The sequence below is a fragment of the Oryza sativa genome, chromosome 1 (assembly GCF_034140825.1).
Source record: "Oryza sativa Japonica Group chromosome 1, ASM3414082v1".
NCBI classification, from domain to species: Eukaryota; Viridiplantae; Streptophyta; class Magnoliopsida; order Poales; family Poaceae; genus Oryza; species Oryza sativa.
This window is the reverse complement of record NC_089035.1, coordinates 12,223,565-12,240,211: the sequence shown is the minus strand read 5'-3', so window position 1 is coordinate 12,240,211 and position 16,647 is coordinate 12,223,565. Positions and strand designations below refer to the sequence as shown.

The window sequence follows — 16,647 nt, the reverse complement described above, 5'->3', positions numbered from 1 at the left end:
TCCGGATATGCTATAAGTTGGGTATGTGAGTCATGCTGGCCACATGATATGCACATGTAATAAACCAACTTTAGCGCCCCTATAGGTGATTAAGAGATTCCTACTCCTGGTTCTCGAACCAGTAAAACGTAGTGATCTCTCTCGCCTCACTTTAAGTGGTCGAGTTATGACTACTGCCTGGTCGTCGACCAGCGATATAGCGTTTCTCCCACTACTTCCACTTTAAGTGGTCGAGTTATGACTACTGCCTGGTCCTCGACCTGCGATGTAGCGTTTCTCCCACTGCTTCCACTTTAAGTGGTCGAGTTATGACTACTGCCTGGTTCTCGACCAGCGATGTAACGATTCTCCCACTACCTTTACTTCTAGTGGTCGAGTTTAGACTACATCTGGTTCTCGACCAGCGGTGTAGCGATTCTCCCACTATTTATACTTCTAGTGGTTGAGTTGCGACTACCACCTGGTCCTCGACCAGAGGTGTAGCGATTCTTCCATTACCTCTACTCCAACAAAGTTGACATCAGATACACAATATTGCCAAGTGTTTTACCCAGAGATCCCTTACCCAGATGACACCTAGCGTTGAAACCTATCCTAATGTCCCTTTACGCCGTCTTGACAAAGCCTCTGAGGAACCTAAGGGAACTTCGGCTGGGGACACCCAGAGAGGATAAGGCTTTGTCGGATCCTGTAGAGACGAAAGACCATGTAAGATCTGGTCGTGTAAGAGTTCTCGCCGTGCGTATTAACCAAGCCGTGTAACCGGAAATTGAGTTTTCCAACTTCATGGCTGGGGGCTAAGATCAGTGCTTGTTCAACCGAGGCAGGTCAAAGGTCCAAGAGCCTTATCATCCGAGAACGATTCTCCGACGACAAGGCTGGGGGCTAGGAAGAGTGTATGACTCTACAAACTGACTGATCGGAGTCGGTAAGAGAGAAGACACTCATATACAAAACACTGGTCTGTACATTCAATTCACTAGTATGTTATATTATAACATGTTACCCTTTGAGCGTTCGCTCGGGTGCTATTTCTATCTAATATTCTTTTCTGAGTATTGATTTCAGGAAAATTCTTTTCGACATTATCGAAGGCTCCATGTCTCTATGGTTCTACACCAAGATCAACTAAGGCGAGTACGACAAATGTTGACAAGGCTCCGTCGCAGACTCTACGCCTTCTCGATCACTCGAGAACGGTTGGTGGATCTCGACGAGGAATACGGAATGAAGAGATGGTGTACCTGCCGAGATAAAATTTCTTGACTTCAATCTAAATTCTCGATTACGGCAAGACGGGAGACTTAGTCGTACGCTCTGTACTTTCTCGGTCGACATCAGAGATTGACTTAGACAAACCCTTTAGGTGCCCGCACGAGGCTGACAAAGGAAGTCTAACGTTATCTCTAAACTCACCGAGAACGGTTACGTGAGCTCGATGACAGTTACTCCAAGGTCTGCAGTTGAGAATATGAATTCGTTCATTTGCATTGAAGTCGGGGGCTACTATCAGGGTTATGGATACCACATACCTAATAGTAGTCGACTACATCTCGGCAGGACCCACTACATACCATGTCTTATACGAAAACAACCTGTGGATACAGGAGGAGTTCTGGATAAGGAAAGACAACCAGAGTTCTACATGGAAACGACAAGGACTACTCGGATTATATCCATATTGGTTTCCCTAGTTCTACTTGGACAAAGGGACACCTATGGGTACAAATACAAGGCCCACTAGGAGGAGAGGGGGGACACAGACGATCAACACCCACCATGAAAGGATCAACACCCAACACAATCAACATAGAAGCCTACATACGCCAAGACACGCCGCCGGATATCGACTTCAGGGATAAGCACGGCTAGTACCCTACGGTGTCTCCGGATACTGTTAGAAGAGACGAAAGCGCTATTTCTGATCTCGCCGGGCACGGATTCGAGGAGGAAGGCTACCCTGTTGTCGACTACGAGTCAGATCTTCAGACCGCCATGTCGACAACAGTTAGATAGGCTACCCTAAATATTGTACTGGTGTGATTATGGTGAATAAGAGCAATATCGGCTTCGGCCAACAGGATGTAGGGTTATTACCTGACAATTCAGGGGCCCGAACCTGTATAAACATCCTCGTCCCCATCTCTTTTACCTCAGTCTCGCGTATATCCTAGCACCAACGATCCCCATACTGTCCAAATACCGTAGTCGTGACATCAAACGTCGACAACTTGAGCTAAATAATAAAAAAATTAATCATAATTAACATTTGGTCCATTCTAAATATATACCCCTAATTTTTGGAATGTGCCTAACAAGTTTAGAAATTTTAAAACATATATTGCCTGAAAATTTAAATGGAGGGATCAATTAATTCCATGCACAAGTTTATTTAGAAAGGAGGTGGAGCAATATTAGAGGCTCAATTTAAACTTTTAAAATGCTAGTTCTTATAATAATGATTCTTTCATGTGTTATATGTATAGTTTCTATTTGATGATGTTATCATATATTAGTTTTTAAACAACATATTGGTATGATAAAATATTTTGATTTGAACAAGAGCATTGTGTATAAAGTGTCTGTAATTTAAATTGTTACAAACGTTATTAGTTTAAATTGTTCCAGATGATAGTGTTTATAATCATTAATTTTTCATGCATACCAAATATTAGTACTTAATAATAAACTAGTTTCTATTGTTTGATTAGACCCAGTGCCAACAAAAATACTTGATTTGATGAAATTGAGGATTGGTCCGATGAATGATCTAGAACTAACACGTAACAGTGTTTCCAGTTATCTCTAGGTAATTAGACCAAACTTATCTTCCTGGTAAGCATCTACTCCTTTTATTTTGTTGTTAATTATCTAACAACCATTTTGTGGACTGCAGAAATATAAAGCGTATCTTCTTAAACAAGAACAAAAAGACCAACAATTACCTGTTGATGACAATACCAATACTAGTTCAATCAAAAGTCAACGAGGATCTGCATCTCTTCAACAGCAAATTATGAATTACGGTGAAAATGATAGCATGGACAATCAATCAATAATTCTATCACAAACCCGCTACAATGAACATAGTAACAAGCAACCAAAGTTGTTGACAGCCAATTATCATGGGCCTAGAAACATGCATCATCATCACAAAAACACCAACAACATGCAACCTTCCAATGTACGACTTGATCAAAGCAAAGGGATTCAATATGTCCTTTAACAAGGAAGAGGTCATTGAAGCCACATATCAGAACCAACTAACAACACGTCGAGTTTCAGCTAGTCATGCTATTGCAAAAGGTACTTATTTGTATTAATATTTTAATCAATATATATAATCCAAATTGTTAAATTCTATATCCATGATATTATCCCATGACATTCCAAAATTAATTTTACACTCTATCATAGTTTCATTTTAATAATTTGTTGTAGCACAAGCAAGCCAGAGAGTAACAATGACGAAAGATATGCACCCCATATCTCAACTACACCAACAAGATTATGAAACAACACCTGATGATTCTTCTAATAATACAAATAGCATATATGAAAAATGTCAGCTATGAAAGAATGATATCATATTTTGCATTTTTTATATTGGAATGGGAAGTTTTTTACTCTAATTTTTGTTTGTTTTGTTCCTTTTATTTGCTAATGTATTTTTACAATCATCTATGTCTTTTGTAGAATAATTACCATGTTGGAAGGAAGAATTCACAAGCAGATATGATTAGCATCCTTTGGCCATAGTTGAGATTGATTCTGGCGTATACCTTTATAGATTGCAAGTTATGATAGGTGTGGATATGTACCTTTGAGTGCTGAAAGTTGGTGCTTCTATCTTAAAAATATTATGTCGTTAGTTGAAGAAAGCATATTGCTTATGCTACTTTAATTAATATTAGCAGTGTGGGAGAGCTTAGCTTAATTCATATCTAGTTTAAGGTTGTTTGGATAAAAAACCCTAAGTGAGGTTGAAACCTTTATATTAAGAGAGGTTCTATTATATGTAAGAGAGATTATGCTTATGTGAACTCATGTCGTACCATCTGGTTTAGTTTATTTGAATAAAACTATCATCAGTTTAGTTTTTTTGAATATGAAAGTAAAACCATCCATATAATTGTTTTTAAGTTTAAAGTACATGGAAAATCTTTTACAGATGGAGAAGGCGTTAGTTCCAACAACACATCTGGTTTAGTAGTAGTTAGTATATTTGTGCAAAAGTAAAATATTTTGTATTGCTGTTTAGAAGTGTAGTGGGAGGCTTTTGAAGATGGAGGTGTCAGTTCAACAACATGTACAACACTACAAAATATGGTGCATTCAGCATTCCGATGAAGCACTGAACAAATAGTTATACGAAACTGCGGATTGCGGTAAAAAAAACTCCATTGGCAAGTTCACTTTTTACAATTGTAAGATTGGTTTCAGGTGCTATATATAAACAATATACCAGGCACGGGCGTAGCTAGCTAATTGGTACATGTCAAAGATAAATTTACTTTAAGAAACTATATTCCAACATTATCTCATTACTTACTGTTTTCTACTCTAACAAACATCCCTATTTAGTCACAACCCTACCTCTAGATGCAGCTTGAGCAGCACCAAGTTTGTTAGCACCCTTGTCGGCTTTCTTCTTTGTCCCCTTCTTTTCAGATTTATCCTCTTTTTGGTTCTTCATGATTGGCTTAATCTGTCATCGGTAATATAAACGACAAAGTCAATAAAATCGCTAAATAGCTATGTGGGTTGCACAGAATGAGTATACCACTGATTGGAAGAATAAGAACAAACATGTGAGAGCTAAATAATATCTATGCAAAGAAACAAATGGATCAGAGCCAAAACAATGACACTGCATGTACATGTCACAGTAGTGCAAGAGAGTCCACAAGCTGTAACCTGGTCTTGTGATTAAAACTGTTCAAATACTGCTATTAAGTGACTAGCAAGGTTTTATGAATGACAAAATTGTAACCAGTGCACAAAGGAGAAATATATTTCCTGATTTTAAAAAAGACGACTCATCTGGGTTGCAACCACAACACTCTTCTAATACTCTGTAATGTATTAATGTGCATTTTATTCTCTAGAGGAACACTGAAAGGACCAGGCAGACAACCTTGTGAGTCAGAGGGCGGACTAACCTGATAAACATAATAAATTACATTCCACCGAACTTGAGACATCATATCCAAGAAAAGATTATATCCCTCCAATTTATATTCAATAAGAGGATCTCGTTGGGTGTAACCTCTCAAACTAACAGCTTTGTTGCACAAACTTCTACCGTTCTACGCCTGCAAGTGTTCCTTCCAGAGCCTATCAATGTTGCTTAGACTAAGAAACCTCTCAGCTTCCTTCATCAACCCTGGAGCTTGTTTGTCCACAATCTCCTGCCATGTGGGAAAAGGAAGTTCGGTGATATGGCAGCAAAGGATTGCATCTTTTAATTCCTATACAACTAATATAATTGGCAAATAGCTCATTTAACTTGTTATTATCATTTGCACACATTATATACTAAAAGTCCATTAACTTTCCTACAATCACTCTCAAGCCACCACGTGGCACTCATATAAACACTCTTAGGCCGCCACGTGGCACTGTCTAATCTCACCGTTGATTTTCATCACTAAAATTATAGTGGACCCGATATTTCACATCATCAGATTAGATCTATTTTTAATTAAAAAAATAACTTCCATGTATACGGTACAAAACGATCCACCGTACATAATTCGTGTCATTAATTTGGGTGTTAATGAATCATGGATCATAAATACAACGTTTTGTACTGTAACCAAATCAAGCATATTACTCAATTTTTTTTCTTCGCAAGAAAAAAAAATTGAGTTCACCGGTACATGTTTTTTTTCTAAAGTGCACTGGTGCATGTTTGTGCTGAATTATAGAGTTTTCATATGAAATTTTTATAAAAAGAGGTGACGAAAATATTGATATATCTACAAATAATTAGTAACCAAACAAGTTATTACAGTATTCAAGGGCACTATGCATGGGAAAGCATGGGAATTCTAGATTTTACGCTTAAGTATTAGTTTGAGAATTAGCTATGCCAAATTAAATGATGGACTTTTTTCAAACAAATCTTATACTATATACTCACTCCATCCCAAAATATAAGCATTTTTAGATATGAATCTGGACAGCCAAAAGTGGCTATATTTTGGGACGGATGTAGTATTATATAAGAACTAAGAAGTCTATTAAACATCCTACAAGTGTTCTTAAGCTGCCAAGAAGGACTATTACAAACACTTCTAGAATTTAAACGATACTATCCAATCTCATCGTCGATTTTCATTTAAATTGATAAACCGATATTTTAAGACCATTAGATTAGATGTATTATTAAAAAATTAATAATTGTTGGCAGCCAAAAGAAAAAAGTAAGTACTTCATAGGTAAGATTGAGAAAACAATAAAGCTTGCCTACGGTTCACGGGAAGGAAAAAAACCAACGCACGGACTTGCAATAAAAAAATATAAAGACAAAAATAATATGTATGTAGAACCATTGAAAAAAAGATCGTCTTTAAAATATGATTTTCTACAATTCAGAGATAAAATATATTACGCTACAAATTTATGCGAATTTATGCAAATATATCCAATCAATGCTCTGCGAATGTTCTATCTTTTAAATTATTCTAAAATTATATATCCAAATTGTGATCCTGTTGTATTCCTTTAATTAAATAAATTATTGATGTTTATGATCCTAAATACATCACAACGCGTGAGGCCGGCATATAATAACTAATATTATGATAATTTTAAATAATTTCACATCATATTTAGGGTGTCAAATATCACTTGACGAATATACAGCATTAATTTTAATCTAGATATGTAAAAAAGCAATGCAACTTAGACACTTAGTTTTGTTTTTCAAGTAGATCTAATTTAATTTTAATTTATTTGAATTAAGATTCTCAAAGTTATTTTTGAATTTATTATTAACTATTTGATTGGTATTTGAGAAGTGGCCAACACAAATGTTACATAGATGTGAAAAATTATCAAAAATATTCTAGCCAATTATCTTGCTATAATACAACCCCTTAGTCCATCTTGAGATTTATGGCCATATTGTATGTTTTTTATTTACCAAATAGTTTTGACAACAAATTAATAATCAAGTAACATGTGTAATTGTCGAAACAATATTTCGGCAATACTAAAAGGGGTGGCTATCAAGCTAAAGAAGTGGGTGGGTTAGGAGACACGAGGTTTATATAGATTCAGGCCTTCTCGATGAGAAGTAATACCCTACTCTTGTCCGGGGATTGATCCGCCGAGTGTATTATTGATCGTATGATTAGAGAGAAAAGTTATGCCACTAGAGGCACCCGGACCCCCTATATAAAGGGTGAGGAGCTGGTATTACAAGATGCAGCCCATGTTCCTAACGGACCAAGCATGTAAAGATAAATTACAATCGTAGCCGATTAGGACTATCTGATGTTTCCTTGATACACAAGTTAACATAACAACCGAGTCATTTACTAAATATATTCTATTTGTATATGGTACCCCTATACCCAGTCGGATATACATGCCGTGTGGGTATGGGTTTCCATAATCTCCACAGTAGCCCCTGAGACCTTCACAGTCGACGAAATAATCTTCTCCCGAGTCATTAAACAAAAATCCCAAGTGCTTCAATTATCTCTGCCTTGGCCTCCCGAGTGCTTGAATCAAAGGCTGTGAAGGGCTAAAAAATAAAAAATTTAGGTGCATCGAATAAAAAATTTAGGTGCATCGATTAGATGCACCTAATAGGTGTAGCCCCCGACTATGTGATTAGTTGAAAAAAAACTAAACATATAGTCAAGGTTGAAATAAATAACTAGCCGAGTGGTTTTATAAATAATATTACTGAAGTAATTAAATATTAAAGCATATGCGACTCCGTCCGAAGAGTTTGCCGACTACTTTAATTAAATTATTAAGCTCACTATGAAACATAGAGGATATATAAAGATCTGAGTGATAAAAGCACTCTTAGAGATCTATCATCTATTTCGGAGCTGAATACAACATTTGTGATAAAAAATCCGAGTAAAAACTCATAAAGGATTTATCAACTACTCAATAGATAACGACTAACAAGTTTAACCAGCCTAAGCTGTAACTTTAGTCTGTTATTGGGAGAATAAAGCATATAAATGCTCAAAAAGGAACAACAATTTTTAAAAACCAGTTGTCCTGATCAAACCCTAACAGCTTCGTGACCAGAAAAGTCAACAAAAATAACATGACGTTTTTAACTGTTGGGCACCTTTTTGTGTGCATCGTAGTAATTCTAAGGAATTTACTAACTGCAGAAAAAGGATTTTAGCAGTATCGGGCTTTATTTATTGTGGGCAATTTTACCTAAGAAAAAAAATACGCCCAAGCCCCAAGAGACTACAATCAGCCACACCGAAGGTGTATTTGGGATGAAAACACTGTATTTGCCCAGGCCCATTAGCATTTCCCGATACCCAGCGATTAAAATCGTGCCGAAGGAAACCCTTTGTCTTCCTCGCCTCAGCAGCTGCTCATTCCCCATTCTGCGCTATAGTAACAGATTCGTTCCGCCAAAAGCTAGGGTTCGATGCTGCACCGCAATCCATCTTTCCCAATCTACTTGCCTTGGCTAAAAATCTCCACGCAACCACCGCCCTCAATTTTCCCATCCATCCTCACAGCCCACATCCTCAATCTCCCCCACACAATTTTCATCCATGGCGGAAGAGAGACAAAACTTCCAGAGCTAGTGGGCGCCTTCCGATGTCAAGGAGGAAACCCTCAAGGAAATGGTTGCGCACGGCGTGTTGCCAAGCAAGGAGATCATCGGGTGGCGTCCAGCATTTGGTGAGGCCTTTCCAACCCCTGATACCCATGAGATTGTGGTCTTCATCCATTTCTTCTATGGCGGCTTTGCTCTTCCAACCTCTAAATTCTTTAAGGGAATTCTTGAATTTTATGGGATTAATATCTATCATCTCAACCCCCAACTCCATTGTTCATATTGTGAATTTTGTCCATCTTTGTGAAGCTTTTCTGGGCATTCGGCCTCACTTCGCCTTGTTTCGCTGAATCTTCTTCTTGAAACCCCAGCCAAACAAAAACAAGCCTTGCATTGTTGGGGGATCCGGCTTCTAGCTCCGCGAAACCCTAAGCCAAAAATATTTTGCTCTTCCTTTCAAAACCTCTAACAAAGGCTGGCATGCTAGCTGGTTTTACATCCAAAACCCAGATCCTACTTTGCCCGAGTACTCGTGCTGCCCGCCCAAGTACCAAGATATCTGGAACTCCCTTCCTATGGGCGAAGAATCTTCTCAAGCCCTCGAGCTGCTGAACAAACTATTGAAGATAAAGGAACAGGGTCTTCAAGGGGAGCAGATCACTCGGCACTTCATAAAGTGCCGACTGGCTCCAATCAAAGAAAGATACTACACGACCTTTGAGTATGATGGGAAGACTGACCCCAACCAAAAGGATCCCGACTCCCTCGAATTCAAAATCATAAAGGAGAGGATGTATAAAATTTTCTCATCCGGTATCGTGGTTGACTTCTCACATCTGCTCCCGGTCGTGCCATACAACGCCTTCAATCCACCTCCAGCAGTAAGTAACAAAATGCTTGAATTTCTATCATGCTTGTTGTTCCTGAAAATAAACTTCGAATCATTATCCTTAGGAAAATGCTCTAATGAAGTCTGATCCTCCAACTGCCCAGCGTCATCAAGGCCAGGCTTCCGGTGGTCCAAAAATCCAACCCGGCGCCCAAAAAAGCAGTGCTGCCCCGACTGAACAAGCGGGCTCTCGGAAGAGGAAAATGATATGCGATGATGACAATGACAGTGATAATGAGTCGGCCGGCAAGCAGCCTAAAAAGGCTGCTCTGCCGAAGAAGAAAACAGTCAGAGGTGGAGATGAGATATCTGCGATGCCACAGGTCCGAGGGTGGAATGGAAGAGGTTGGATAATAACTTGGGTTGTGCTGGATGAGAACTCCTTAGGCCAGTTAGAAACGGCACAATATATATATGGATCCAGGCATTCCAGGGGTGGCAACTGTTTGGAGATGTGGTACTATATATTATGTGCGAGCTGTGGGGGAGGGTTCTCATCGGTGAGGGAGAAAAAGTATATGTTTGGACATTTCGCTAGTACTCCTTCCGTTTTAAGTTTGAAGTCGTTTTGATTTTTGTCATAGTCAAACTTTTTTAAGTTTTATCAAGTTTATAGAAAAATATAGCAATATTTTCAACACAAAACAAACAAACTATCAAACTATATTAAATTTTAATTTTAATAAAACTAGTTTGATGTTATAGATTTTTTTTCTATAAATTTGATTAAATTTAAATAAGTTTGACTAGGAAAAAGTCGAAGCGATTTATAATGGAGAGAGTAGCAATTATAATGGAAGGAATGTTTTGTACTCCGTACATATATAGCTTCTTCCCTGATGAGAATAATCATACGCAGAACTTATATAGCTTCTTCCCTACTTGAAAAGCCCAGAAAAGAAAAATGGCAGTTGGAATTTTTCGGAAACATAAATAAATTTGGATTTTATTTTCCTCGAAAACAGAAAAATATGATAAGGCTACTATACATCTGAAATCATAATTGGCTGAAAACTTTTCTGATAAGGCTACATAGTTTAATTTAGTTTTTCTAGTTTTTTTTAAGGTTTAGAGTATGACAAGTAGGCTCAAGTAGTATTTTTCAGTGTCATACTTTTGGTATGTAATACTTTTCCATGTAGTATAGACCCATAGTATGACAGGTTAGTCCAGTTGGAATATTTAGTCCAAATACAATCTATGAAAAATAATATATTTTATCTCACCTACAAGTGGATCCTTACTTGCATATTAAATCACTTTGATAGAGATAGTTTGTTAGTTTACCCTACTAATATGGCTTCTCACTAACATGTCCTAATTATCGCTGCCGCGTAGCCGATCTGATCGGTGAGACAGAAAAAAACACAAATAAATAAACTCTTGAAAGTGGATGAACTTAATTGCTTCTAATTGTGTTTATAAAGTTCAACAATGACACTTCTCTCTTAACTTTTGACTAAACTTAAAACCTAGGCTAAACTCTAATTTTTCTCAAAACTAGTCTATTACAAAATCGATACCGAGAGATCTCAACTCCTCTTCTATTTATACCTTGAGGTAGCAGCCCAAAAGCTACGAATACAACATGCTGGATAAGTAGTTCTAACCCATAGAAACCTACTCTTGCAAGACAAAATTTATCCCTGTACAATTCAAACTTCAATCTTTCCAAAGTTGTATTGCTTCCAAATTTAACTCCTGCACACAATTACTCTTGTATGCCATATGAAATCTTCACCACCACATGTATTGCTTTTTAGCCTAAGCATCCTATATGATCTCCTGATTGTCTGGACATCAACTTCTCCCGAGAAGACTCCCAATCCATTACTGATAACACTCAAGGCATCAAGATACACCTACAGATGAACAAACAGGAAACCATATTAGAGCACAAGTTTTTTTCCAATCTTGACTCAACATTAGCACACAATAGTATGTTATAAGTGTATAAATCATTTAGAAGTCATAAACATGAAACAATCACTAGTATCCAAACAAACTACCCAAAATTGACTCCAATCGGGAGCTAGCCGGTCCAACTGCAGCCATACCACCAGTCTGTTTGACACCCATTTCATGGTCCGGCTAGTCCCACATGGAGAGAAAAAACCACTTCGCCAATTATCTACTAAATATTAAAACCAATATAATTCATATGCCAAATATTCATCACAAAACAAGTCAATCAAAACATTGATTTCACATATATATATAACCATCCTTTCAGTACAATTCAAGGCATGAACTCACTTTCTTTCGTGGAAATGAAAGAAGACACTCAAAATCATGACGACTATCTTAAAGATTGAGAAGCCCATAAAGATCAGTGCTGCCAAGAACGAGATAACTGCCCATGGGCTGGCGAAGTAGTCGTGGCATAGCCTGGCTCTCCGCTTGGGCCACCATCGCCGGCAATATGTATTGATGTCTCTGAACACAGGGGCCAGGTAATGCTCGTCATAGTTAATGTAGGAACAGGCATGAAGCTGGCTGAAGAACTTGGCGGCCTCCTCCTCATTTGCTAGCTTGTTGTCGATGACATCGTAGCGCTGCAGGAGGATAGCATCTTGAGCAGTGTTGATGAGGTAAGCCATGAAGACCGCATAGCTGGTCAGATACTTGCCGTTGTCATGGCACTGCTCGAATGCAATGAGATTCATGTACCTGGACCTTGTCATCTCCTCAATGGCGACGCGAGGGATTTCGAGTGTGCCGTTCCGGAAGGAGATATCAAACATGCTCCTTGCATGCTTGTTCTTTTTTATGTGAACACCAAATTCGCGGAGCTGTGTTGCGCATGGGATCATCTTGGGCAAGAACAGGAAGGGATTACCAATATTATTCGCATTTCCACCTTCTTCGTTTGCATTTCTTGGCAGTTCGAGTGGCTGAACAAAGCAACAGTGATAGAGATGGAGCATGTGATGCACATTTTCTCGGTCGTGCCGCACTTCTGCATCTTCAATCCCTCGTAAGTAATCCGTGATGATCCCAATGAGAGAAGGCTTTGGTTGAGCGTCTTCTGGACGATCTGGATCAAATGTAGAGATATCATACAATCTTTCTATCACGAAGAAAGGTATTTGGTTCTCGAGCATCAGCATGTCATTCAAGAGGAGAGGCAAGCTCCAGCTGACCGAAAACAGTGGGTCGTCCTCGCCGCTAAACCATTTCACGAAGAACTCGATGATGAAAGATGCATCGAGAAGAAGCATTGCCACGAACTCGGTCGAGTCCAGGTCAGTGCTCTCAAAGTAGCACTCACGAACTTCAGGCTCCAATCTCCTTATCATGTCCGTGTACCTCCTCATACGATGATCGGCAGTTTCGTTCACCAATCCCCGGGAGAGGAAATCTCTCAAGTAGCGCCATTTGTGCTCTTCCATAGCTTGGAGATGCTTCTCTTTTCGATGATATGGACCGATAGATACCATCCTTGGCTCATAATAAGCCTTGTCCAACTCACGTACATGGGCAGGGATACGGTAGACTGAACACTTGCGGTTCAAACTTAATGTTGTCGAGATGTTGCTGAGTCCATGATTTATGTCTATGCAAACATCTCTTGTTGACGCTCCGCGTGGCATTATTGGCCAATTGAGCTGAGCAATCCTCTCCAGTATTCTGCTCTGTTGACAAACTTTTTTTGAAAGGGACATCCCATGTACAGTGTAGTTGGTAAGTTTATTCAGAGTCAAAGGGAAATTTTGATTATTATATGCAAATATCGCAATATATAGCGAGTAGCTAGCTAGGAAAATGCGTGATGCAGTGTGACCTAGCTTCTTGAATTTGGTAATATATATGCCATTGACTTCTGTGTAACATAATATTATTCTGGGCATATAGTTTAGCAAGGGCTTATAAACTAATCCCATCATCGGTCACAAATATTTGATGTTCAAATATAGAGCAATTATATATACCATCCAACATTTACTACCTTAAGGTACCACATTTTACACTAGAAAGTACCTTGAGTTATCAAAAATTTGTGCTATCTTGAGGTACCAAATGTTGGATGGTAAAATTGCTCTCAAATATAAGATTTAGTTAAAATTTTAAGACATGGGAAGGTCATTCAGTCTTAGAGTTATCGGATCCATTATATTTGACTTACGGCTGGATAGCTCAAGGAGTGGGGACTGAGGGTCTGGGGCTACTGAATTTGCCAAATATATAGGAGCACATGGAGGTGCCAAATTTCCTCCTTAGAGGCTGCATCCATGCCTGGGCCCATCTGCTTCCCAGATGAAAGCCCCACTCCCCGATGTGTAGTTAAATTTGAACTTGATTTTTGATCGATAGACCGATAGATACCACTATATATACTCTACGTTCAGAATTTTTCAAAACTATTTGTATTAAATTGGAAAGAAAAAGTTACACGAAGAGATATTTCGTCGAGGGATTAGAATCCACTCTCACGTTAACATGAAGCGAGTGATACTCCTCTTTCATTTTGTTCTATTGGTCCACCCTGCATCTGATGGTGACTAGCTACCGCAGCACCCCAACGATCGATATGCCACCAACGGCCACTCCACCGAAGATGATGTCACCCTGCTAGATCCCGAAGGCAGGGACCAAATCTCACAGAGGGCAGCGATCACAAGATGAAAGATGCAAGCGGAGGGGTGACGGCGATAGGCGTGCTTGCTCAGTCGTCGGCTGCATTTGCGTGAGTTCTTTTTATCTGATGTACACCCTCTGTTTCAAAATGTTTGACATCATTGACTTTTTAGCACATGTTTGACTGTTCGTCTTATTCAAAAAAATTTGTGAAATATGTAAAACTATATGTGTACATAAAAGTATATTTAACAATGAATCAAATGGTATGAAAAGAATAAATAATTACTTAATTTTTTTAATAAGACGAATGGTTAAACACGTACTTAAAAAATCAACGGTGTCAAATATTTTAAAACGGAGGGAGTATGTTTGTTCTTTTTATCTTCTCTCTGTCTCGCTTTTTCTTTTTGATAGATTGTATATGTATGCAAATCAGTTGCAAGTTGAAATATATGTATATACTTCTCCATGCAGGTTGAATTTGTTTCGAATCGTGTATATATATGCATACTGCATGGAAATTTAAACGCTGTCTTTGCCCCAAATCAGTTGCTTGTTGAAGTGGAAGTGTATGTGCGCAAGTATGTATAGAAAGCAACATTATTATTACTTTTATTGCCTGAAAATAAGTATGTATTTCTAGACTGTCGGTTTTGAAACCAGCAGTGAAAAGGAAGTAACAACGAACCGGCAGTAATTGCCTATTTTCCGGTTATGTTGCAGTGAAAAAGAAATTATAAACAAACTTCTAATGGCTACGTCAATGTATATGTAAGGATTAAAAAAAAGGGAAAGACTTGGATAGCTAACTCATTTTTTAGGCCAAAAACACACAGTGATCAATGACGACGTACCTTGTTGATCAATGACATCGGCCGGCGAGCGTAACGTATGTCATGCGCTGCGAGATAGCTAGAGCTGTCGCTCTCTGAACTCTGAATCTGTTCCTCTACTTCCTCCGATCCTAGCTAGGATTTCTTGTCTTCATCGATGGACGCATTTGTTCAAGTGTGTACTGTGTCGTTGAGGTGATCAGTCATAACATACGAGATCTTAATATATGGGATCGATAGATCGACAATGCGAATTAAAGGATATGATCTAGTTAAACTCTCGTTGACGCGCATTGTACGCCACTTCCTGAGAGCATCGTTGCCTTCAGCCCTGCACCCTCATTTTACTACTAACACGTTGTATGCGTATGTCTTACTTATTTTCTATCAATTTTATTTTGGTTATTTCTCCATCTGACTTTGATTGACCTATATAAAATTTGAATTTTAAATATAAGAAAAATCAAATAATTTTTCTGGTAGTAAATAATTTGAAATGAAAAAAAAATGTCAACAACAAAGTTGTATGACTTATCAAGATCTACAACTTTTGTTTTGGTCATTTTGCTATATGACTTCATTTCAATAATTTGAATTTGAATTTCAAATTATGACAACTTCAAACATCAGTTTCAAATACTAAATGATTTCAACTGAAAAAGTCATCAATAACAAAGTTGTATGACTTATCAAGATCTACAACTTTTGTTTTGGTCATTTTGCTATATGACTTCATTTCAATAATTTGAATTTGAATTTCAAATTATGACAACTTCAAACAGCAGTTTCAAATACTAAATGATTTCAACTGAAAAAGTCATCAATAACAAAGTTGTATAAATCATCAATATCTATAACTTTTATTTTGGTCATTTCTTCATCCGACAAAGTAATAGTAACATTATTTATAAAATTTACATATCTCTCTCATAGTTTATAAACTGTATAAGAGATATGTACATTTTGTGAATAATGTTACAATTCGCTTTAACGGATGAAGAAATGACCCAAATAAAAGTTATAGATCTTGATGAGTTATACCACTTTGTTATTGATGACTTTTTTAGTTGAAATCATTTAGTATTTGAAAATGTTGTTTGAAATTGTCATAATTTGAAATTCAAATTCATATTGTTCAAACCAAGTCATATAGAAAAATGACCAAAACAAAAGTTGTAAATATTGATGAGTTGTACAACTTTATTGTTGATGACTTTTTTAGTTGAAATCATTTATTATTTGAAAATATTGTTTGAAGTTGTCATAATTTGAAATTCAAATTCAAATTTTTGATACAAAGTCATATAGCAAAATGACCAAAACAAAAGTTGTAGATCTCATTAAGTTATATAACTTTGTTTTTGACATCTTTTTCACATAAATTTATTTAGTATGATAAAATTCGATTTGAAGTTTTAATATTTTGAAATTAATTGAGAGGAGGGAGGAAAAACAGACGCTGGGCCGGCGGCCCGAAGGAGCAGCGGGCGCCAAACTTTCAGTGTGGCGGGATGTTGATCAAAATTTCAACGTGAAATGACCATTTTGTCCAGATATTTTAGTGGTAA

At 37.7% G+C, this 16,647-nt stretch overlaps 1 protein-coding gene across 1 annotated transcript; it reads right to left on the bottom strand.

The window, feature by feature from the left end:
- Positions 1–11,917: 11,917 nt before the first annotated feature.
- Positions 11,918–13,057, bottom strand: LOC107276129 (UPF0481 protein At3g47200). The gene has a single exon (XM_015782056.1). It carries the CDS (start codon positions 13,055–13,057, stop codon positions 11,918–11,920), a length of 1,140 nt encoding a protein of 379 aa, XP_015637542.1.
- Positions 13,058–16,647: the final 3,590 nt, after the last annotated feature.

Coding starts and splice junctions, on each gene's coding strand:
- LOC107276129 (XM_015782056.1), bottom strand. CDS start 13,057: ATGGAAGAGCACAAATGGCGCTACTTGAGAGATTTCCTCTCCCGGGGA.